This window comes from Nerophis ophidion, linkage group LG15 (assembly GCF_033978795.1).
Source record: "Nerophis ophidion isolate RoL-2023_Sa linkage group LG15, RoL_Noph_v1.0, whole genome shotgun sequence".
Taxonomy (NCBI): domain Eukaryota; kingdom Metazoa; phylum Chordata; class Actinopteri; order Syngnathiformes; family Syngnathidae; genus Nerophis; species Nerophis ophidion.
The window spans coordinates 8,052,296-8,078,265 of record NC_084625.1 but is presented as its reverse complement, the minus strand read 5'-3'; the positions used below and the strand labels follow the sequence as shown (position 1 = coordinate 8,078,265).

The 25,970-nt window shown below is 39.6% G+C and overlaps 1 protein-coding gene across 6 annotated transcripts in view; it reads left to right on the top strand.

The window, feature by feature from the left end:
- Positions 1-25,970, top strand: part of LOC133569202 (sodium channel protein type 4 subunit alpha-like) — a 347,269-nt gene that overhangs the window by 185,888 nt on the left and 135,411 nt on the right. For all 6 annotated transcript variants that reach the window (XM_061921424.1, XM_061921423.1, XM_061921421.1 and 3 more), the window contains exon 9: positions 4,949-5,012. In XM_061921424.1, the coding sequence (XP_061777408.1) occupies positions 4,949-5,012 (64 nt within the window). The remainder of the gene's footprint in view (positions 1-4,948; positions 5,013-25,970) is intronic.

Genomic DNA, 25,970 nt, shown 5'->3' with positions numbered 1-25,970 from the left:
AGAAAAAATGTTTTTTAAAAAAAGTTAGCATAGTGATGTTAGCATGCTACCCGCTAGTTAGAAAAAATGTTTTTTTTTTAAAAGTTAGCATAGTAGGAGACAGGGCCTCCTTCTCTGTGGTCGGCCCTAGGTTCTGGAACATTCTGCCCTCCATATTCAAACTGCTTCCACAGTGGAGTGTTTTAAGTCTCGTTTTAAGACCCATTTTTATTCTCTGGCTTTTAACACTAAGTGTTAAACACTCTGTGTTTTAAAATGTTGATTTTTTATTTACTGTTTTAATTGGTTTCACCCTAAAAATCGTTTTCTTAATCATATTTATTTTATATTGTTTTTATATTTGTTTTATAAGTATTCATTTTTAGTCATTGGTGGAGCTCAGGATAGTGAAGTGAAGTGAATTATATTTATATAGCACTTTTCTCTAGTGACTCAAAGTGCTTTTACATAGTGAAACCCAATATCTAAGTTACATTTAAACCAGTGTGGGTGGCACTGGGAGCAGGTGGGTAAAGTGTCTTGCCCAAGGACACAACGGCAGTGACTAGGATGGCAGAAGCGGGAATCGAACCTGCAACCCTTAAGTTGCTGGCACAGCCACTCTACCAACCGAGCTATGCCGCCCCATAGTATTTGAATGTTGTTTTTAATATTGTTGTGCAGCACTTTGGAAACATGTTGTTGTTTAAAGGCCTACTGAAAGCCACTACTAGCGACCACACAGTCTGATAGTTTATATATCAATGATGAAATATTAACATTGCAACACATGCCAATACGGCCTTTTTAGTTTACTAAATTACAATTTTAAATTTCGTGCAAAGTATCCTGTTGAAAACGTCGGTATGTGACTTCTCAAGTTGTAGAGGACATTTTTTTTCCAGCCCGATCCAACCTATAAGTAGTCTGCTTTAATCGCATAATTACACAGTATTCTGGACATCTGTGTTGCTGAATCTTTTGCAATTTGTCCAATTAATAATGGAGACGTCAAAGAAGAAAGATGTAGGTGGGAAGCGGTGTATTGCAGCTGCCTTTAGCAACACAAACACAGCCGGTGTTTCCTTGTTTACATTCCTGAAGGTGAAGCTTTACTATGGAACAGAGCGGTCAAGCGAACATGGTTCCCGACCACATGTCAACCGGCAGGTTTCGGTGAGAAAATTGTGGTAATAAGTCGGCTCTTACCGTAGACATAAGCGGACCTTGCGTCCTCCTGCGGCTGCAGACTCTCTAGCTTCTTCCCACCAGAGACACTGGTGGTCAGCACACCCATGGCCACACCCCTCCGACTTTCAGGTATCATATAATCACACTAAAACACTAGTAACACAATAAGCAGATAAGGGATTTTTCAGAATTATCCTAGTAAATGTGTCTAATAACATCTGAATCGCTCCCACTGCCCTCGCCTTTTTTTTGTAGTCCTTCACTCTAACTTTCCTCATCCACGAATCGTTCATCCTCGCTCAAATTAATGGGGAAATCGTCGCTTTCTCGGTCCGAATCGCTCTCGCTGCTGGTGGCAATGATTGTAAACAATTTTCAGATGTGAGGAGCTCCACAACCGTTGACGTCACGCGCACATCGTCTGCTACTTCCGGTACAGGCAAGGCTTTTTTATTAGCGACCAAAAGTTGCAGACTTTATCGTGGATGTTCTCTACTAAATCCTTTCAGCAAAAATATGGCAATATGGCGAAATGATCAAGTATGACACATAGAATGGACCTGCTATCCACGTTTGAATAAGAAAATCTCATTTCAGTAGGCCTTTAAATGTGCTAAATAAATAAAGTGGATTGGATTAGCAATGTTAGCATGCTAACTGTTAAAATGTGTCAAGTACCCAGTTATACCAGTTAGCATGTTAACATTACTATGCTAACTTTTTTTAAAAACATTTTTTCTAACTGTTATAACTGGGTACTTGACACATTCTAGCGGGTAGCATGCTAACATTACTATGCTAACTCTTTTTAAAAAACTTTTCCTGTTATAACTGGGTACTTGACACATTCTAACAGTTAGCATGCTAACATTACTATGCTAACTTTTTTTTAAAAACATTTTTTCTAACTGTTATAACTGGGTACTTGACACATTCTAGAGGGTAGCATGCTAACATTACTATGCTAACTCTTTTTTAAAAAAATTGCTGTTATAACTGGGTACTTGACACATTCTAACAGCTAGCATGTTAACATTACTATGCTAACTTTTTTTTTAAACATTTTTTCTAACTGTTATAACTGGGTACTTGACACATTCTAGCGGGTAGCATGCTAACATTACTATGCTAACTTTTTAAAACACTTTTTCTGTTATAACTGGGTACTTGACACATTCTAACAGTTAGCATGCTAACATTACTATGCTAACTTTTTTTTAAAACATTTTTTCTAACTTTTATAACTTGGTACTTGACACATTCTAGCGGGTAGCATGCAACATTACTATGCTAACTTTTTAAAACACTTTTTCTGTTATAACTGGGTACATGACACATTCTAACAGTTAGCATGCTAACATTACTATGCTAACTTTTTTTAAAAACATTTTTTCTAACAGTTATAACTGGGTACTTGACACATTCTAGAGGGTAGCATGCTAACATTACTATGCTAACTTTTTAAAAAACTTTTTCTGTTATAACTGAGGTACTTGACACATTCTAACAGTTAGCATGCTAACATTACTATGCTAACTTTTTTTTTTTTTAGCTGATTTTTATAGCCAAACACCTCGGAGTCATATAACTGGTTACCTGAATTATGCTAACTTTTTAGTTAATTCACATGCAAAAGCTTCATAGTCCTCTAACTGGGTACTTGACACATTCTAGAGGGTAGCATGCTAACATTACTATGCTAACTTTTTTTTAAACTTTTTCTGTTATAACTGGGTACATGACACATTCTAACAGTTAGCATGCTAACATTACTATGCTAACTTTTTTTAAAACATTTTTTCTAACTTTTATCACTGGGTACTTGACACATTCTAGCGGGTAGCATGCAACATTACTATGCTAACTTTTTTAAATACTTTTGCTGTTATAACTGGGTACTTGACACATTCTAACAGTTAGCATGCTAACATTACTATGGTAACTTTTTTTTTTTTTAGCTGATTTCGCAGCCAAACACCTCGGAGTCATATAACTGGTTACCTGAATTATGCTAACGTTTTAGCTAATTCACGTGCAAAAGCCTCATAGTCCTCTAACTGGGTACTTGACACATTCTAGAGGGTAGCATGCTAACATTACTATGCTAACTTTTTTTTAAACATTTTTTCTAACTGTTATAACTGGGTACTTGTCACATTCTAGAGGGTAGCATGCTAACATTACTATGCTAACTTTTTAAAACACTTTTTCTGTTATAACTGGGTACTTGACACATTCTAACAGTTAGCATGCTAACATTACTATGCTAACTTTTTTTTTTTTTTAGCTGATTTCGCAGCCAAACACCTCGGAGTCATATAACTGGTTACGTGAATTACGCTAACTTTTTAGCTAATTCACGTGCAAAAGCTTCATAGTCCTCTAACTGGGTACTTGACACATTCTAGAGGGTAGCATGCTAACATTACTATGCTAACTTTTTAAAACACTTTTTCTGTTATAACTGGGTACTTGACACATTCTAACAGTTAGCATGCTAACATTACTATGCTAACTTTTTTTTAAAACATTTTTTCTAACTTTTATAACTGGGTACTTGACACATTCTAGCTGGTAGCATGCTAACATTACTATGCTAACTTTTTAAAAAACTTTTTATGTTATAACTGGGTACTTGACACATTCTAACAGTTAGCATGCTAACATTACTATGGTAACTTTTTTTTTTTTTTAGCTGATTTCGCAGCCAAACACCTCGGAGTCATATAACTGGTTACCTGAATTACGCTAACTTTTTAGCTAATTCACGTGCAAAAGCTTCATAGTCCTCTAACTGGGTACTTGACACATTCTAGAGGGTAGCATGCTAACATTACTATGCTAACTTTTTTAAATACTTTTGCTGTTATAACTGGGTACTTGACACATTCTAACAGCTAGCATGCTAACATTACTATGCTAACTTTTTTTTTTTTAATTTTTTCTAACTTTTATAACTGGGTACTTGACACATTCTAGCTGGTAGCATGCTAACATTACTATGCTAACTTTTTAAAAAACTTTTTATGTTATAACTGGGTACTTGACACATTCTAACAGTTAGCATGCTAACATTACTATGGTAACTTTTTTTTTTTTTTAGCTGATTTCGCAGCCAAACACCTCGGAGTCATATAACTGGTTACGTGAATTACGCTAACTTTTTAGCTAATTCACGTGCAAAAGCTTCATAGTCCTCTAACTGGGTACTTGACACATTCTAGAGGGTAGCATGCTAACATTACTATGCTAACTTTTTAAAACACTTTTTCTGTTATAACTGGGTACTTGACACATTCTAACAGTTAGCATGCTAACATTACTATGCTAACTTTTTTTAAAAACATTTTTTCTAACTTTTATCACTGGGTACTTGACACATTCTAGCGGGTAGCATGCAACATTACTATGCTAACTTTTTTAAATACTTTTGCTGTTATAACTGGGTACTTGACACATTCTAACAGTTAGCATGCTAACATTAATATGCTAACTTTTTTTTTTTTTTTAGCTGATTTCGCAGCCAAACACCTCGGAGTCATATAACTGGTTACCTGAATTATGCTAACTTTTTAGCTAATTCACGTGCAAAAGCTTCATAGTCCTCTAACTGGGTACTTGACAAATTCTATGATTATATATGCACGCAAATTAGCTCCAAGAAGTTAGCCAGCGAAGAGTTTGTATGTTTCAAGTAGCCCCGGCGACGGTTAGCATCGCAGCTAATGTCAACACGGAGACGACCTGTTCAAACAAACACTTTGTTGTTTTGTTGCAGACAACTTCTACAAGGTGGAAGGAGCCAAGGACGCCTTGATCTGCGGGAACAGCAGCGATGCAGGGTGAGTCTTCCCTCGTTCTGGCGCGGGGTGGTGGGAGGGGCCAAAAGTCGAGCGCCGGTCACTGGCTTCCTGTGTTAAGTTTTTGTGCAAAATGAGTGTGGCGCCGCAGGGGTCATGTGACACGCGTCAGGAAGGACGAGTATCCGTGCCGACTGTTTATGCCGAGAGCGGCGAGCTGACACTGTGACTGACACCGCTATCACAACATCATATATGTGTGTGTGTGTGTGTGTGTGTGTGTGTGTGTGTGTGTGTGTGTGTGTGTGTGTGTGTGTGTGTGTGTGTGGTCTTGTATTTCTACCCTTCTTGAGACATCAACACGGAAAAGTATGGTGAACAAGTTAGGACATAAATCATGGTCTCAATACGAAAACCATTGCATCTAATAAAGAATGTCTTATTTGCACCCCCTGGTGGTGATATCCATCAAAATGAGGTTGGTCCCAAAAAGGAGGAATTTTTCAAATGGACTGTGTCGGTTTTAAAAGTGAATTAGCTAAAAATTTAGCATGCTAACAGTTACATTTTTCAAGTACAAAGTTATAAGACACTGAGGCGTTCAGCTGCAAAGCCGGCTAAAAAGCTGGCATAGTAATAGCATGCTAACAGTTAGCATGATTCAGGTAAGAAGTTTTTTGACTCTGAGGTGTTCGGCTGCAAAATCAGTTAAAAAAAAGTTAGCATATTAATGTTAGCATGCTAACTGTTATAACTGGGTACTTGACACATTCTGAAATCGGCTAAAAAAGTTAGCATAGTAATGTTAGCATGCGTGTGTCAAATATGAGTCATTAAATGACTCCCGCCTCCTGGTGGTAGAGGGCGGTAGTGATCCTTCTTGCGACCACTCGAAGTGACAACAAGCAGCAAGCGTGAGCAATGATCGTTTATTTTTTCCTCTCGCTTGCACTTTTAACATGGAGGATTACATATCTAAAATAAAACCGTTTTCTAAACTGGCCTTTCAATCGAAGCAGGAGGTAATAAAGGAAGATCTCCATCGAGACAGAGACTTAAAACTGAAGAAAGATAAGGAAGACTTCTATCAACAAGTTATCGATGCTTTTGATCAGAAGGAGCTGTGCATGGACTTCATTTATAAGTAAAGGTAAGACCATAATAAAGTATTTTTTAATTAAATGTGCTTTTCATGATGGTATCTTTACATCACACTCAAATTTATAAGCGCAGGCCTAGATTTACCGCATCCCTTTGGTAAGTGCCGGAGTGAGAAGAGGTTTTAAAATAATTAGCGCATGCTTGCCTTTACCACATGCCTTTGGTAAGTGCCGGAGTGAGAAGAGGTTTTAAAATAATTAGCGCATGCTTGCCTTTACCACATGCCTTTGGTAAGTGCCGAAGTCAGAAGAGGTTTTAAATTAAATAGCGCATGCTTGCCTTTACCACATGCCTTTGGTAAGTGCCGGAGTGAGAAGAGGTTTTAAATTAATCAGCGCCGCGGCGTAAATTCAAGGAAATACGGTACCTAGAAAGGGTGGTCTAAATAGGAAGGCATTTTTCGGAGGTCTCAAGAAGCGAAGAAATACAAGAATGTGTGTGTGCTCGCTCGCCGAACGCGCCGTGTGAAACCATCTCGGGACGCTAACGCGTAGCTCGCAGGTCGCCGCTAGCCCGCGACAGGAGAGCGGGCAAGAACTCGGAGGTTGAGGTGAGGTGAAGCAGAAAGGAAGGAGCGAGGAGAGCGCGATCGGAGGAGACAGGAGGACGGCTGAGGGGCATCAGAAGTGAAAATGAAAGCGATGCGAGTGGAGATGAAGGAGGCAACATGAAGCCAAGGTGGAGGTGAAGAAGAGCGGAGCAGATGGCAGAGAGGAAGTGACAAAGACAAAAAACAGATGGACACGGCAGAATGAAAGAAAAGGGCAGAATGGCGAGCGAGGGAGGAAATCAAAACGGAAAGAAAAAGTACAAAAACTCCCAATTTGCCCTCTGGCGGTCAAGTGATGAAATTAGTTGAGCATCCTGTGGTGGTAACCATGGCAACAGAGGTCAGCCGTGAGTACCACGTGTGTGTGTGGTGTTGGTGGGGGGGGGGTGTCGACGCGGACCTTCGTGCCGGTCGCCGGCGCTTTGCGAGTTGCCGCGCGCCGCTGACAGTGACGGTGATCTCGCCGCTGCTGGCTTCCTGCGAGGGCAAAGGTCACTGCGCTAACCCGCTCCGACACATACACGCCCACAGAGGGGCTGACGATTGGCTGAGCGGGGCAACACAAGCAGGAAGTGAAGGTCGACGGTCCACAAATACAGTGGGGCCAAAAAGTATTTAGTCGGCCACCGATTGTGCAAGTTCTCCCGCTTCAAATGATGACAGAGGTCTGTCATTTTCATCATAGGTACACTTCAACTGTGAGAGACAGAATGTGAAAAGAAAATCCAGGAATTTTTAAAGAATTTATTTGTAAAATATGGTGGAAAATAAGTATTTGGTCAACCATTCAAAGCTCTCACTGATGGAAGGAGGTTTAGGCTCAAAATCTCACGATACATGGCCTCATTCATTCTTTCCTTAACATGGATCAATCATCCTGTCCCCTTAGCAGAAAAACAGCCCCAAAGCATGACGTTTCCACCCCCATGCTTCACAGTAGGTGTGGTGTTCTTGGGATGCAACTCAGTATTCTTCTTCCTCCAAACACGAAGAGTTTATACCAAAAAGTTCTATTTTGGTTTCATCTGACCACATGACACTCTCCCAATCCTCTGCTGTATCATCCATGTGCTCGTTGGCAAACTTCAGACAGGCCTGGACATGCACTGGCTTAAGCAGGGGGACACGTCTGGCACTGCAGGATTTGATTACCTGTCGGCGTAGTGTATTACTGATGGTAAATAAATTGGTTGTACTTGTATAGCGCTTTTCTACCTTCAAGGTACTCAAAGCGCTTTGACACTACTTCCACATTCACCCATTCACACACACATTCATACATTGATGGAGGGAGCCATGCAAGGCGCTAACCAGCACCCATCAAGAGCAAGGGTGAAGTGTCTTGCTCAAGGGCACAACAGACATGACAAGGTTTGTACTTAGTGGAGATTGAACCAGGGACCCTCGGGTTGCGCACGGTCACTCTCCCACTGGGCCACGCCGTCCCTTTGTTATTTTGGTCCCAGCTCTCTGCAGGTCATTCACCAGGTCCCCCCGTGTGGTTCTGGGATTTTTGCTCACTGTTCTCATGATCATTTTGACCCCACGGGATGAGATATTGCGTGGAGCCCCAGATCGAGGGAGATTATCAGTGGTCTTGTATGTCTTACATTTTCTGATAATTGCTCCCACAGTTGATTATTTCACACCAAGCTACTTGCCTATTGTGCAAGTTCTCCCACTTAAAATGATGACAGAGGTCTGTAATTTTCATCATAGGTACACTTCAACTATGAGACAGAATGTGAAAAAAAAATCAAGGAATTCACATTGTAGGAATTTTAAAGAATTTATTTGTAAATTATGGTTGAAAATAAGTATTTGATCAACCATTCAAAGCTCTCACTGATGGAAGGAGGTTTTGGCTCAAAATCTCACGATACATGGCCCCATTCATTCTTTTCTTAACAGGGATCAATCGTCCTGTCCCCTTAGCAGAAAAACAGCCCCAAAGCATCATGTTTCCACCCCCATGCCTCACAGTAGGTATGGTGTTCTTGGGATGCAACTCAGTATTCTTCTTCCTCCAAACACGACAAGTTGAGTTTATACCAAAAAGTTCTATTTTGGTTTCATCTGACCACACGACATTCTCCCAATCCTCTGCTATATCATCCATGTGCTCTTTGGCAAACTTCAGACAGGCCTGGACATGCACTGGCTTAAGCAGGGGGACACGTCTGGCACTGCAGGATTTGATTACCTGTCGGCGTAGTGTGTTACTGATGGTAAATAAATTGGTTGTACTTGTATAGCGCTTTTCTACCTTCAAGGTACTCAAAGCGCTTTGACACTACTTCCACATTCACCCATTCACACACACATTCATACATTGATGGAGGGAGCTGCCATGCAAGGCGCTAACCAGCACCCATCAAGAGCAAGGGTGAAGTGTCTTGCTCAAGGACACAACGGACTTGACAAGGTTTGTACTTAGTGGGGATTGAACCAGGGACCCTCGGGTTGCGCACGGTCACTCTCCCACTGGGCCACGCCGTCCCTTTGTTACTTTGGTCCCAGCTCTCTGCAGGTGATTCACCAGGTCCCCCCGTGTGGTTCTGGGATTTTTGCTCACCGTTCTCATGATCATTTTGACCCCACGGGATGAGATCTTGCGTGGAGCCCCAGATCGAGGGAGATTATCAGTGGTCTTGTATGTCTTACATTTTCTGATAATTGCTCCCACAGTTGATTATTTCCCACCAAGCTGCTTGCCTATTGTGCAAGTTCACCCACTTAAAATGATGACAGAGGTCTGTAATTTTCATCATAGGTACACTTCAACTGTGAGAGACAGAATGTGAAAAGAAAATCCAGGAATTCACATTGTAGGAATTTTAAAGAATTTATTTGTAAATTATGGTTGAAAATAAGTATTTGGTCAACCATTCAAAGCTCTCACAGATGGAAGGAGGTTTTGGCTCAAAATCTCACGATACATGGCCCCTTTCATTCTTTCCTTAACACGGATCAGTCGTCCTGTCCCCTTAGCAGAAAAACAGCCCCAAAGCATGACGTTTCCACCCCCATGCTTCACAGTAGTTATAGTGTTCTTGGGATGCAACTCAGTATTCTTCTTCCTTAAACACGACGAGTTGAGTTTATACCAAAAAGTTCTATTTTGGTTTTCATCTGACCACATGACACTCTCCCAATCCTCTGCTGTATCATCCATGTGCTCTTTGGCAAACTTCAGACAGGCCTGGACATGCACTGGCTTAAGCAGGGGGACACGTCTGGCACTGCAGGATTTGTCGGCGTAGTGTGCTACTGATGGTAACCTTTGTTACTTTGGTCCCAGCTCTCTGCAGGTGATTCACCAGGTACCCCCGTGTGGTTCTGGGATTTTTGCTCACCGTTCTTATGATCATTTTGACCCCACGGGATGAGATCTTGCATGGAGCCCCAGATCGAGGTAGATTATCAGTGGTCTTGTATGTCTTACATTTTCTGATAATTGCTCCCACAGTTGATTTTTTCACACCGAGCTGCTTGCCTATTGTAGATTCAGTCTTCCCAGTCTGGTGCAGGTCTACAATTCTTTTCTTGGTGTTTTTCGACAGCTCTTTGGTCTTGGCCATAGTGGAGTTTGGAGTCTGACTGTTTGAGGCTGTAGATAGGTGTCTTTTATGCAGATAACAAGTTCAAACATGTACCATTAATACAGGTAAGGAGTGGAGGACAGAAGAGCTTCTTAAAGAAGAAGTTACAGGTCTGTGAGAGCCAGAGATCTTCCTTGTTTGAAGTGACCAAATACTTATTTTCCACCATAATTTACAAATAAATTATTTAAAATTCCTACAATGTGAATTCCTGGACATTCTGTCTCTCACAGTTGAAGTGTACCTATGATGAAAATTACAGACCTCTGTCATCATTTTAAGTGGGAGAACTTGCACAATGGGTGGCTCACTAAATACATTTTTGCCCCACTGTATGTGCGTGTTACGTAATTCCGACCCCCCCCCCCACCGCCGCCCCGCCGCCGCCTTTTCTGTTGACATGCCGAGCACACGGCAACAATGTGCCTCGTTAGCGCCGCTAATTAGCCGCCGTCGTCAGGGGCCCCGTGTCACGTTCAACACGCGACCCCGGGGGGTGACGGGCAGGACTGGAAATGCTTGCGCGAGATTACAATTCATACTTTTTAATGAGCCCCGCCTTTTTGTAAATCATAGGGGTGTAACGTTACGTGTATTTGGATTGAACCGTTTCGGTACGGGGGTTCCGGTTCAATTCGGAGGTGTACCTAACGAGTTTCCACATGAAGATATGAAGTAAAGTCTTAAAGGCCTACTGAAAGCCACTACTAGCGACCACGCAGTCTGATAGTTTATATATCAATGATGAAATATTAACATTGCAACACATGCCAATACGGCCTTTTTAGTTTACTAAATTGCAATTTTAAATTTTGCGCAAAGTATCCGTCAGTGTGATGACACGTGCGCGTGATGTCTTGGATTGTAGCGGTCATTTTGTTCCAGCCCGATCCCAGCTATAAGTCGTCTGCTTTAATCGCATAATTACACAGTATTCTGGACATCTGTGTTGCTGAATCTTTTGCAATTTGTTCAATTAATAATGGAGACGTCAAAGAAGAAAGATGTAGGTGGGAAGCGGTGTATTACAGCTGCCTTTAGCAACACAAACACAGCCGGTGTTTCCTTGTTTACATTCTCGAAAGTAAAGCTTTACTATGGAACAGAGAGGTCAAGCGAACACGGTTCCCTACCACATGTCAACCAGCAGGTTTCGGTGAGACAATTGTGGTTAATAAGTCGGCTCTAACCGTAGACATTAGCGGAGTTTGCATCATTCCTTGTGCACCTGTCAAAGAGGCAGCTGCGACTTCAGATCGGCCGCCCCCGAACTTGGGATGCTTCCACCTTCAAGGAGGGGAAAATAAAGCTCAGCCCGGCCCCAACAACTGCCTTCCCTTCGCCTTGTCAAGAAACGTGGCTTCCCTCGGAGACACTGGCAGCCACACCCCTCCGACTTTCAGGTACGACTATATAATCTCACTAAAACACTAGTAACACAATAAGCAGATAAGGGATTTTCCAGAATTATCCTAGTAAATGTGTCTAATAACATCTTAATCGCTCCCACTGCCCTCTCCTTTTTTTTTTTTCTAGTCCTTCACTCTCACTATCCTCGTCCACAAATCTTTCATCCTCGCTCAAATTAATGGGGAAATCGTCGCTTTCTCGGTCCGAATCACTCTCGCTGCTGGTGGCCATGATTGTAAACAATGTTCAGATGTGAGGAGCTCTACAACCCGTGACATCACGCGCACATCGTCTGCTACTTCCGGTACAGGCAAGGCTTTATTATTAGCGACCAAAAGTTGCAAACTTTATCGTGGATGTTCTCTACTAAATCCTTTCAGCAAAAATATGGCAATATCGCAAAATGATCAAGTATGACACATAGAATGGACCTGCTATCCCCGTTTAAATAAGAAAATCTCATTTCAGTAGGCCTTTAACAAGCGGCTCCACTCCGTTCTGCCTCCGTCTCCTACACACCACCCAGCATTGTCCCACCCACACAACCATCTTATTGGTTATATGTCTAGCGGTAACAGCCAATCAGCAGTGCGTATTCAGAGCGGTAACAACCAATCAGCAGTGCGTATCCAGAGTGCATGCAGTCAGCGCTTCAGCGTCGAGCAGATAGGTGTTTAGCAGGTGTGCCGCGGACTTTCCCCAAATTATAATAAACACCTCCTAGTCAACGTTCTAGATGACGTTCTAGAAACAAACTGCAGCTCAGCTCGCTCGCAGTCCTGGCTTGAGGTGAAGGCTAATTAACTTTTAGCGTAACGTTAGCTCATTGTGCAGTGTGTGTGTGTGTGTGTGTGTGTGTGTGTGTGTGTGTGTGTGTGTGTGTGTGTGTGTGTGTGTGTGTGTGTGTGTGTGTGTGTGTGTGTGCTAGTGATATAATAATGTAAGTGCATCATTAAGCCTACATGAACTCTATGGCGTTCAGGGATGAATAGTCTCTCCTATTGCTGTTGTACTATTTTTTCAGCTGTAGTTGCATTAATCAATAGTAATGTAGCTATCATGATCATATGTTATTTGGATTTTGAGTTGGTTTGTGCACTTCCTTGTTTGTTGCGTTACCATAGTTTCATATTAGTTCCACCTGCTACTTGTTTTCTGACGCTCACCTGTTGGTAATTGTTTACTTCTGTATTTAAGCCTGCCTTTTCCGTTCACTCATCCTCTCCTCGTAGTTTTGTGTACATACGGTTTGTGTTTCACAAGTGACGACTCGGCTGTCTGTTTCGGTACTCGCTGGCTTCCGTGCTTCGCCGTTTGTGTTTCCTAGCTCCCATGCTAGCGCCTTGTTTTGCCTTTTGTGCCAAGTGCAAGTTGTTTTTGTTCTTAGTCTGTTTTTAGTTTTAATAAACCTATATTTCGTACTGTTGCGCTGTGTCCGTGCCCGAGCGCCACCCGCTACCGCGATCCCAGCCAAGCGTCACAGTAGCAGCCTGGTTTTGAATGGCAGGGTCCCTGCTATCACATGTTGATAAAAATATAACATTTACATAATAAAAGTCAATTACAGGCTTCCCAAATGCTGTAATAAATTAAGCATGATGAGTTGACTTGAAACTGTTTAATGTTGCACTTTTTATATGTCATTTTATTTAATCCGAGCAACAAGTTTAGGCAGTTTAATGTGGATTTACATAGGCAGAATTATTATAGTGTTCCCAATATTCAAAGGATAAAGCCATTGTTTACAAATTTGGTAAATAAATAACCAAAAAATTAATATTTTGTTGGTTTCTTACTGTACCGAAAATGAACCGAACCGTGACCTCTAAACCGAGGTACGTACCGAACCGAAATTTCTGTGCACTGTTACACCCCTAGTAAATCAGGGGGTGTCCAAACTTTATCCAGCGAGGGCCACGTGAATTTAAATTGAAGGCTGTGAAGGCCATTGTGTACATTATTGATTTATTGAAAGTTGTATTAGTAGGCACCAGCGCCCCCCGCGACCCCGAAAGGGAATAAGCGGTAGAAAATGAATGAATGAATGAATGTATTAGTAGATTGCACAGTACAGTACATATTCTGTACAATTGACCACTATATGGTAACACCCCAATAAGTTTTTTCAACTTGTTTAAGTCGGGGTCGACGTTAATCAATTCATGGTAGATACTCGAAGCAGTACTTTTATCTCAACACCACATCCATATCTTAGCTTTGTGTTATTGGCAAGAAAACATCCATCCATCCATCCATTTCCTACCGCTTGTCCCTTTTGAGGTTGCGGGGGGGTCGCTGGAGCCTATCTCAGCTGCATTCGTGGGGAAGGTGGGTTAGGTAGGTAGGTAGGTTTTTATTGTCATTGCAACAAGTACAACGAAACTTTGTTTTCAGCACAAACCTGTTCAAGATTAGACAAACAAACAGTGTACAGGGTTACAGAACAAGAACGCTGATGGGTCGCCATAAGGCGCCCCGTAAAAAGATGGGAAAAAGGTAAACGCTGGGGAAGGTTGAGTAAAAAAATACAATCCAGACTGGGCTCCTAAGGGGGCCCAGTTCGGAGTGAGAAAAAAACCTCCATAGCAAAGCACATATATATTACAACATACATCTCGGGATATCTAGCAACAGAGGGAAGGTAGTTCAAGGTCATGGTGGTAGGCCGCAGCTCTCAGGCTCTGACCATCCATTCATCACCCCTATGGGATTGCGTCGAGGGCGTTGGATTGGGGGACAGGAGGGTGTATGTGTGGCATATATTTTTTTGTGGATGTGTGTGTGTGTGTATAAGCCCATAGTGTGTCTCTGTTCCGCGGCTTTGATGTATTTGCCGTCGCTAGTCCAAAATTCACAACAACAGGTGTATGTCCATGAGAGACACCCTAGATAAGTCCCCACCTCATCGCAAGGCCAACACAGACAGACAGACAACATTCACACACTAGGGCCCATTTAGGACTGTCGTGTGGTTTGTTTTCCCGGAATGCAAAGGAACTGGACCGGTCGCGGCGTGAAGGTAAAGACATATTTAATATTTTTACTCAAAAAGTACCAAACAAAAGGCGCTCACAGCGAAGGCAAAAAACTTGACTTGCCGGATGTGTTTGTCTTTGGAATGGCCAATAACAAACAAGCTACGGGCCGCACTTTGGACACCCCCTGTTTTACATTGTCGCCTTCATGTGGTCTTCTTCAGAAAACAACTGGAGTGTGAGGGGGTGGTCAGATCTCAGAGTGGTTTGGAATGAAGGTTCTTCGTATCGGAATCGGTAACTAAGAGTTGGACAATATCGGATATCGGCAAAAAAGCCATTATCAGACATCCCTAATATATATATATATATATATAGGCGCCAGCGCCCCCCGCGACCCCGAAAGGGAATAAGCGGTAGAAAATGGATGGATGGATATATATATATATATATATATATATATATATATATATATATATATATATATACTTCCATCATGTATATAAAACGTTAATGAAGGGTTTTGAAGTTGTTTTAGAGGGCTTTAAAGGCTACAATTGTTATGTAACGATTGGGTCGCATCGTGAATGCAGACGGGCTTTGGACACACCGAGCAGGTTGGAAATTATTTATTTATATATATAACTCAGACGGTAACAAAGAAAAAAAACGTGCTCATTGCACTCAAGGCAAAAAAACTATAAGAGCTAGCATGGGAGCTAGAAGGTAAAGAGTCTAGCGTGGAAGCTAGCAGGTTGAGAGCAGGAAACAAACGTCGTCCCTTGTTGTACAAAAAAAAACTAAGAAACCAGGCCGAGTGAGGCCGAGGCATGGACTAAATAGCCCTCTGATTAGTGCCTGGGCAACAAGTGCGCGTCCCGAACACTAACCAGAGGCAGGTGAATGTAATTTGCCGTCATGGCAACCAAGACACACAAACTCAAACGGAGCTGAAAACACAAGTGAACGTAGTAAATAAACTATGGTCCGGGCAGTGGATCATAACAGTTTACTCCTATTAGCCGCCTCTTTCAAGCTTTTTTATCAGCTTTAGAAATCTTAAAAAAAACAAAAAAAACTGTTGTTGTCGTTCATCATGATTGTGAATGATAGGCAAAGTTCCAAAAGAAGTGCAGTTCCCCTTTAAGGCCCTCAGTACCACATTCTCGCCAATACGGGACAAAAATATTGGTATCGGTAATTAAGACTTGGACAATATCGGAATATCGGAAAAAAAGCCATTATCGGACATCTCTAATCTGAAGTTGTCTTTATTTTTTTGTTGTAATGCCATGAGTTTAATAGTCGGGCCTTTATGTGCACACATTTTCCTCCATGCCACCCCTGAGCTAAAATGAGTTTGACACCCCTGCTCTAACTGTTAGCATGCTAACGCTAGCTTTTACATTTGCATTTTTTTTTTGCGCAGTTTCTTTTTGCGGGATCTGTTTGTCTATGGCAGGTGTCACCAACGCGGTGCCCACGGGCACCAGATGAGTCGGCCGCTGGCCTGTTCTAAAAATAGCTCAAATAGCAGCCCTTACCAGTGAGCTGCCTCTATTTTTTAAATTTTATTTATTTACTAGCAAGCTGGTTTCGCTTTGCTCGACATTTTTAATTCTAAGAGAGACAAAACTCAAATAGAACTTGAAAATCCAAGAAAATATTTTAAAGACTTGGTCTTCACTTGTTTAAATAAATTCATTTATTTTTTTACTTTGCTTCTTATAACGTTCAGAAAGACAAATTTTGAAAAAATAATACAACCTTAAAAATGATTCTAGGATTTTTAAGGACATATACCTTTTTACCTTTTAAATGCCTTCCTCATCTTTCCTGACAATTTAAATCAATGTTCAAGTAATTATATATATATTGTTTTATTGTAAAGAATAATAAATACATTTTAATTTAATTCTTCTGTTTTTTTGATGAAGAATATTTGTGAAATATTTCTTCAAACTTATTATCCAATCCAATCCACTTTATTTATATAGCACATTTAAACAAAAATAAAGTTTCCAAAGTGCTGCACAGCCATGTTAAAAACAATTGTAAAAAAAAATAAACAAATAAATAAATAAAATAAAATAAAAAAAAGTATATATATATATATATATATATATATATATATATATATATGTATATATATATATATATATATTAAGCTCCACCAATGACTGAATAAAAACAAAAAATAAATAAATATAAAACCAATAAAAACAATATAATATGATTATTATGATTAAAATTTAAAAAAATTATTCTGGCAAATCTAAAAAATCTGTAAAATCTAATTTAAATCTTATTTCAAAGTCTTTTGAATTTCTTTAAAAAATCTTGAAGAAATAATAATTTGTCTTTGTTAGAAATATAGCTTGGTCCAATTTGTTATATATTCTAACAAAGTGCAGATTGGATTTTAACCTATTTAAAACATGTCATCAAAATTCTAAAATTAATCTTAATCCGAAAAAAATACTAATGATGTTACATAAATTATTTTTTAATTTTTTTCAAAAAGATTCGAATTAGCTAGTTTTTCTCTTCATTTTTTTCGGTTGAATTTTGGAATTTCAAAAAGTCGAAATTGAAGATAAACTATGTTTCAAAATGTAATTTTCATTTTTTTCCTGTTTTCTCCTCTTTTAAACCGTTCAATTAAGTGTTTTTTTCATCATTTATTTTCTACAAAAAACCTTCCATAAAAGGAAAAAAAATGTACGACGGAATGCCAGACAGAAATACCCATTTTTTTATATACATAAATTTATTTATTAAAGGTAAATTGAGCAAATTGGCTATTTCTGGCAATTTATTTAAGTGTGTATCAAACTGGTAGCCCTTCGCATTATTCAGTACCCAAGAAGTAGCTCTTGCTTTCAAAAAGTTTGGTGACCCCTGCTAATAACAAACAAGCTACGGGCCGCACTTTGGACACCCCCTGTTTTCCATTGTCGCCTTCATGTGGACCGCTCTGATTGTCTTCTTCAGTAAACAACTAGAGTGTGAGGGGGTGGTCAGATCTCCGAGTGGTTTGGAATAAAGGCTCTTGAGGCGAGTCTTCCCTGCAGCGACTCGGCTTCCTCTCAGAAGCACTATGCTGCCATCAGCGCAGTTAGGGAGAAATATGGCCGCCCCGACTCAGGGGAACTAGCTGCCGAGGGGGGCTGATTTTCCTGGAACACACTGCGCCGTACGGCCGGTATTCATCATTCCATTAGTCGCCTTCTCTGCTGGTGGCCGCCGTGTCGACGTGTGTGTTGGGGCTGCTACGTGTGTTTACAAACTTTTCCCAGCACGCACTCGTGTCTTACAAATGGTTAAAACATTATGTTAAAAGCTGCCAGGTCGATACCTCCAACTCCAATAAGCAAAACATTCTTCTAAATGGCTGTTGATTTTCCTGCGGGCGTGCACGTGGGCCTGTGCACGTGGGCCCGTGCACTCGAGCCGCGCGTGTGTTGGATGTGTGTGCGTGCTGCGAGCGCCGCGGGAGGCGGGGAATGTGACGTCTGTTCAATGTTCGGCCAAATACACCAAAGAGGCTTCCACCTCCCAAACGGCTGCTCCGTAGAGGGTGTGTGTGTGTGTGTGTGTGTGTGTGTGTATGTGTGTGTGTGTGTGTGTGTGTGTGTGTGTGTGTGTGTGTGTGCAGGGAGCTGAAAAATGATAAGCATAGCGGTGTAGAATTATGCATGAGGATATTCCGCATTATTTGTTATTATTAAACTGTTAAAATCAGTGATCAACTTAAAAAAAAACTAAAGAAAAATGATTTTTAAAGGCCTACTGAAATGAGATTTTCTTATTTAAACGGGGATAGCAGGTCCATTCTATGTGTCATACTTGATCATTTCGCGATATTGCCATATTTCTGCTGAACGGATTTAGTAGAGAACATCCACGATAAAGTTCGCAACTTTTGGTCGCTAATAAAAAAGCCTTGCCTGTACCGGAAGTAGCAGACGATGTGCGCGTGACGTCACGGGTTGTGGAGCTCCTCACATCTGAACATTGTTGACAATCATGGCCACCAGCAGCGAGAGCGATTCGGACCGAGAAAGCAACGATTTTCCCATTAATTTGAGCAAGGATGAAAGATTCGTGGATGAGGAAAGTGAGAGTGAAGCACTAGTGGGAGCGATTCAGATGTTATTAGACAAATTTACTTGGATAATTCTGGAAAGTCCCTTATCTGCTTATTGTGTTACTAGTGTTTTATTGAGATTATATAATATAGAAACATCATGTGTTGTGTTCATTACAACACTTATATAAGACTTTTAAAGTCATTTCGATAGTAGGCTAATACAGAAACATCATGTGTTGTCTTCATAATAACACTGATATAGGACTATTAAAGATCAAATCTGCCCAAACAAGTTCCAATCGTTTGTGCTGCATAAATGTTTGTTACAGATTTTCAGTTAGTCAGGTTTTATCTTATTAATGTGTAATTAACATGTTATTAAGCAAATTACGCAACAAAACGTTAATAACTTTAAAAATATAAGCATAGGACCAAAGTATGTCGCAGCACAAACGTTTGGGACTGGTTCGTGGAGATTTTGACATAGTTGGGGTGGGGAGAAGACTGTCGAAGTGGAAGCATGTAAATAAGACCCGCCCACAAAACGGGGCATCCTGAAGAGACGGTCAGAAAGCGAATAGAAGATGATCTGTAAAACATCTATGCAACATTTTGACCAAAGAACTACCATTACATGTTATGTTGACCACAAGGAAGTGTTTTACATGTAGAAAACAATCATAATAATATTAAAGCTGCAAGCAGCAATGGACGGGACCGGGTATATGTGGAAGTGGCTGAGGAGAGGGAAGTCTGGGCTTCCCAGATATAAGTTAGAACAACACACTACTTTGTATTATATTGTAGTTTTTACCTTCCATAACATGTCTACTGACAGATATAAGTTAGAACAACACACTACTTTGTATTATATTGTAGTTTTTACCTTCCATAACGTGTCTACTGACAGATATAAGTTAGAACTACACACTACTTTGTATTATGTTGTAGTTTTTACCTTCCATAACGTGTCTACTGACAGATATAAGTTAGAACTACACACTACTTTGTATTATGTTGTAGTTTTTACCTTCCATAACGTGTCTAATGACAGATATAAGTTAAAACTACTTAGTATAATAAATGTTGTGGTTTTTATCTTCCATAACGTGTCTACTGACAGATATAAGTTAGAATGAAAATACATGGGTACGGCTAGTAGCTACTATTAGCAAACAAATAGACCTACCAACTCGGCGCATAAAAAGTGCAGATGGCTTTAAAACGCCACAACAGTCAGGCACCATATGTAAGTACCCAAAATAAAAACTCCACATACAAAGAAATTCAATCGGAGCAGAAACATAGGAGGAAACAGGATTAAAACCCGATGCTAACCGCCCATTGAAAATACATGGGTACGGCTAGTAGCTACTATTACCAAACAGACTTACCAAGTCGGCGTAATATCTTAACATCGACACACTTTCTCGTCGCAACTCAGCCCTGATGGTCGGCACTTATAAGTTTACAATTAGTTGGAGGGTTGTTTTTACGATATGCAGGCAAACGACAACTTTAAAACATACCAGCTTAGCTACGGCACCTGGCAGCCATCTTGGTATAGACGATCACAGCCCTTCTCTCAAGAATGTTGGTGCGTGCGCACCAGCAGCAGACGGTACGAAAAAAAAGAAAATTTCTCTCTCACTGTGTCTGCGCACGGCAGCCATCTTTTAAATGGTTTTCAGCGCAGCGGTTTTTTGAAGGTTGATAAAATCAAAACTGTAGCAGTAATTAAAACTATTTCATCAACTTTTAATCAGAAGGGTTCAATCCCTCTCTTGTGGTAGTTTGAAGCCGACACGACAAACGCGCTCAGAGGAGATAATGTTTGAAACAAGGTGACCGTTTTTTACAAAACTTTTGTATTGAAGGGAAACTTGCAAACTTCCTGTTGCTTTTTTCTGGGGGTTGTCGATATATGAAATGAAGGTCTAAGTGAGACCTACATGAAGGTTTTCGTTTCATGTCTCTACGACATTTCTAGTGGAAGTTACAGGCAGTTTTGTCTTTGTTTTCTTCCTAAGAGCAGTTTTGTCCGTGTTTTATTCCTAAGGGGCGCTAGAGTGCAATTTTGAGTTTTGGGGTTAGGTTTTTTTTATTAGATCGCAATTTTCGCCAGTCCTGATGTGTGTGTTCAGTTTGGTGAGTTCTGAAGCATGTTAAGGGGGTCAAACTACAGCTCAGAGGCAAAGGTGTGTTTTTACAAAACTTTTGTTTTGAAGGGGGAATTGCAAACTTCCTGTTGCTTTTTTCTGGGGGTTGTCGATATATGAAATGTAGGTCTAAGTGACACCTACATGAAGGTTTTCGTTTCATGTCCCTACGACATTTCTAGTTGAAGTTACAGGCAGTTTTTTCTGTGTTTTCTTCCTTAGAGCAGTTTTGTCTGTGTTTTATTCCTAAGGGTCGCTAGAGTGCAATTTTGAGTTTTGGGGTTAGGTTTTTTTTATTAGATCGCAATTTTCGCCAGTCCTGATGTGTGTGTCCAGTTTGGGGAGTTTTGAAGCATGTTAAGGGGGTCAAATTACAGCTCAGAGGCAAAGGTGTGTTTTTACAAAACTTTTGTTTTGAAGTGGGAATTGCAAACTTCCTGTTGATTTTTGCTGAGGGATGTCAGTGTATGAAATCTAGGTCTAAGTGAGACCTACGTATAGGTTTTTGTTTCATATCTCTACGACATTCCTAGTGGAAGTTACAGGCAGTTTTGTCTGTGTTTTCTTCTTAAGAGCAGTTTTGTCTGTTTTATTCCTAAGGGGCGCTAGAGTGCAATTTTGAGTTTTGGGGTTAGGTTTTTTTTATTAGATCGCAATTTTCGCCAGTCCTGATGTGTGTGTCCAGTTTGTTGAGTTTTGAAGCATGTTATGGGGGTCAAATTACAGCTCAGGGGCAAAGGTGTGTTTTTACAAAACTTTTGTTTTGAAGGGGGGATTGCAAACTTCCTGTTGATTTTTGCTGAGGGATGTCAGTGTATGAAATCTAGGTCTAAGTGAGACCTACATATAGGTTTTTGTTTCATATCCCTACGACATTCCTAGTGGAAGTTACAGGTAGTTTTGTCTGTGTTTTCTTCTTAAGAGCAGTTTTGTCTGTTTTATTCCTAAGGGGCGCTAGAGTGCAATTTTGAGTTTTGGGGTTAGGTTTTTTGATTAGATCGCAATTTTCGCCAGTCCTGATGTGTGTGTCCAGTTTGGGGAGTTTTGAAGCATGTTAAGGGGGTCAAATTACAGCTCAGAGGCAAAGGTGTGTTTTTACAAAACTTTTGTTTTGAAGGGGGAATTGCAAACTTCCTGTTGATTTTTGCTGAGGTATGTCATTGTATGAAATCTAGGTCTCAGTGAGACCTACATAGAGGTTTTTGTTTCATATCTCTATGACATTCCTAGTGGAAGTTGCAGGTAGTTTTGTCTGTGTTTTCTTCTTAAGAGCAGTTTTGTCTGTTTTATTCCGAAGGGGCGCTAGAGTGCAATTTTGAGTTTTGGGGTTAGGTTTTTTGATTAGATCGCAATTTTCGCCAGTCCTGATGTGTGTGTCCAGTTTGGGGAGTTTTGAAGCATGTTAAGGGGGTCAAATTACAGCTCAGAGGCAAAGGTGTGTTTTTACAAAACTTCTGTTTTGAAGCGGGAATTGCAAACTTCCTGTTGATTTTTGCCGAGGGATGTCAGTGTATGAAATCTATATCTAAGTGAGACCTACATAGAGGTGTTTGTTTCATGTCGCTAAGACATTCCTACTGGAAGTTACTGGCAGTTTTAAGAGCAATTTTGTCTGTGTTTTATTCCTAAGGGGCGCTGGAGTGCAATTTTGAGTTTTGGGGTTAGGTTTTTTTATTTGATCGCAATTTTCGCCAGTCCTGATGTGTGTGTGTCCAGTTTGTTGAGTTTTGAAGCATGTTAAGGGGGTCAAATTACAGCTCAGGGGCAAAGGTGTGTTTTTACAAAACTTTTGTTTTGAAGCGGGAATTGCAAACTTCCTGTTGATTTTTGCCGAGGGATGTCAGTGTATGAAATCTATGTCTAAGTGAGACCTACATAGAGGTTTTTGTTTCATATCTCTACGACATTCCTAGTGGAAGTTACAGGCAGTTTTGTCTGTGTTTTCTTCTTAAGAGCAGTTTTGTCTGTGTTTTATTCCTCAGGGGCGCTAGAGTGCAATTTTGTGTCCAGTTTGGTGAGTTTTGAAGCATGTTAAGGGGGTCAAATTACAGCTCAGGGTCAAAGGTGTGTTTTTACAAAAGATTTGTTTTGAAGGGGGGATTGCAAACTTCCTGTTGATTTTTACTGAGGGATGTCAGCGTATGAAATCTAGGTCTAAGTGAGACCTACATATAGGTTTTTATTTCATATCTCTATGACATTCCTAGTGGAAGTTACAGGTAGTTTTGTCTGTGTTTTCTTCTTAAGAGCAGTTTTGTCTGGGGAGTTTTGAAGCATGTTAAGGGGGTCAAATTACAGCTCAGAGGCAAAGGTGTGTTTTTACAAAACATTTGTTTTGAAGCGGGGATTGCAAACTTCCTGTTGATTTTTGCTGAGGGATGTCAGTGTATGAAATCTAGGTCTAAGTGAGACCTACATAGAGGTGTTTGTTTCATGTTGCTACGACATTCCTAGTGGAAGTTACTGGCAGTTTTGTCTGTGTTTTCTAGAGTTTTGGGGTTAGGTTTTTTTCCTTGAATCCCAATGTTCGCCAGTCCTGATGTGTCTGTCAAATTTGGTGAGTTTTGAAGCATGTTAAGGTGGTCAAATTACAGCTCAAAGCTGCGGAATAATAATAAAGAAAGCATAAAACACTAGAAATTCAATATGGTCCTCTGTCCCAGCGGGACATTCGGTCCCTAATAATACTCCTTTAACATGACTCCCACTTCAAGCCTTCATTCACTCCTCAAGTTGTGAGCCGCTATCAGCTACCGGGGTGACAGAGGCCGCCTCAAGGTCCGACTGGCGGCGCTGTGACCCGCGCACATTTTTGATTGCAGCCAATCACCTTCGCGCCGGCACAATGATCGACACGAGGGCGGCCTTGTCCTTGGCAGCGCCTTGGTACCAGCGCCATTAAATCACACGCTAATGCCAGTCTGGGCCTGGCGCCACTGCACGAGTTCTGCTTGGATTCTTTGGGTGACATGGCGCTTAAACTACAAGTTGGTGCGTGCGGCCCGAAGCAAGTCATGCAATTGCCCGCAGCACACTCTAAAAATACTATTTCAAAAGAAAAAATGTGGAATAAAAGAGCAAACGGGTGAAATGAAACTAGAAAATGTTGACTCTAATGACACAAAGTTGCCATGCAGGCTGTTTGAAACTGTCACTGCTTAAAAAATAATAATGAATCAAAATCAATATATATAGATATATATACAAGTTTATTAAGTTTGTACATAGAGTAAACAGGTAATTCTAGATCAGAGTGATTTATGATTTTTTAAAAAAAGGGGTGGGATTAAATAAGTGTAAACTTATTTTCACTCCTTTTCAAATATGTAAAAAATAAAATAAGATAAAAAGGAAGTCCAATGCTCATTTGTTTTAGTTTTTTTTTATTCCCCATTGTTTTCATTTTTGTTATAATGGCTGTTAAGGCTATATCACTGTATTGGATCAGCCTTGCTCTTGTTTTTTTTGCATATTTGAAATAAAAATAGATAGATAGATAGATGGATAGTACTTTGATACCAAATTCCAGCAGCAGTGTACAGAGTTGAGATCAATTTAAAAAGTAAATAACGGGGGTATAAATGGAAACAACATGGAAAAATATTACAATAAGAATAAAAATAAAAAGCAACAATGGGAATAAACATATAACAGTAAAATAAGAATATAACAAGAGAAAGTCGGCAGTAGTGACCATGTTATGAAAAAATATAAATATATCCATCCATCAATCAATATTATGAATTGTTGACCTATTTAAGGCTCCAATTACTTCACATCAAATATTCCCGTTGAAATATTTTTGGTTGGGAAATAGTTCGTGTTTTATGTGTTTGCCATAATAAAACGTTTTCTTCGACAAAAAGGGCATCAAACAAACAAAATCATTAAGAAATAATAAAAACTTATAATCGACATAGATTTAAAGTTGGTCTAAAACGTTTTAAGCGTTGATAGAAAAAAAAAGTACAGTATTACTAATTTGAAACACTTTTATGAAGATTTTATTTATTATTATTTTTTTTTTATTTGTCAATGCTCAAAATATAATAACCTAAAATCAATGTAGTTATAATCTATTGATCTATTTAAGGCTCCAATTACTTCACATTGAATATTTTACTAGGCGAAAATATTGCACATTTTGGGTTTTTGCCATAAAAAACAAGGTTTTGACATAACAGGTATGAAAAAAATGTTTTGGTTTATATCGAGAGTTTATCCACAGATTTAAGCGTTGAATTAGAATAAAAACAATAATGGTAATATATGACTCTTTTTTTAAAAAATGTTTTGACTGAGACCCTTCTGGGTCCCCAGGACCAAACTAGAGTGCACTCCTAAAAGTGAAAAAAAAAAAATATATATATATATATATATATTATAATAATATATATATACCAAAATTATAATATACCAAAAATGTATGTATATATATATATATATATATATATATATATATATATATGTATATCAATAATTTTGGTACCGGTGCCAAAATTATTTTGATACTTTTTGATACGTTCTAAATTAAGGGGAACTAAAAAAAAATTGGCTTTATTTTAACACAAATTCTTACGGTACATTAAACCTATGTTTATTATTGTAAGTTTTTCCTTAAATAAAATAGTGAACATACAAGACAACTTGTCTTTTCTTAGTTAGTAAACAAACAAAGGCTCCTAATTTAGCTGCTGACATAAGCGGTGACATATTGTGTCATTTATCTACCTATTATTTGGTCAATATTGTTAAGAACAAGCGGTAGAAAATGATTTATTAATTTACTTGTTCATTTACTGTTAATATCTGCTCACTTTCTCTTTTAACATGTTCTATCTACACTTCTGTTAAAATATAATAATCACTTATTCTTCTGTTGTTTGGATGCTTTACATTAGTTTTGGATAATACCACACATTTGGGTATCGATCCGATATCAAGTCGTTACTGGATCATTATCAAGTCCTGAGTTTATAAACATAATATACATTTGAAAAAAAAGAAAGATGTTGTGATGACCAAAAATATGGACGTAATCATAGTAGTA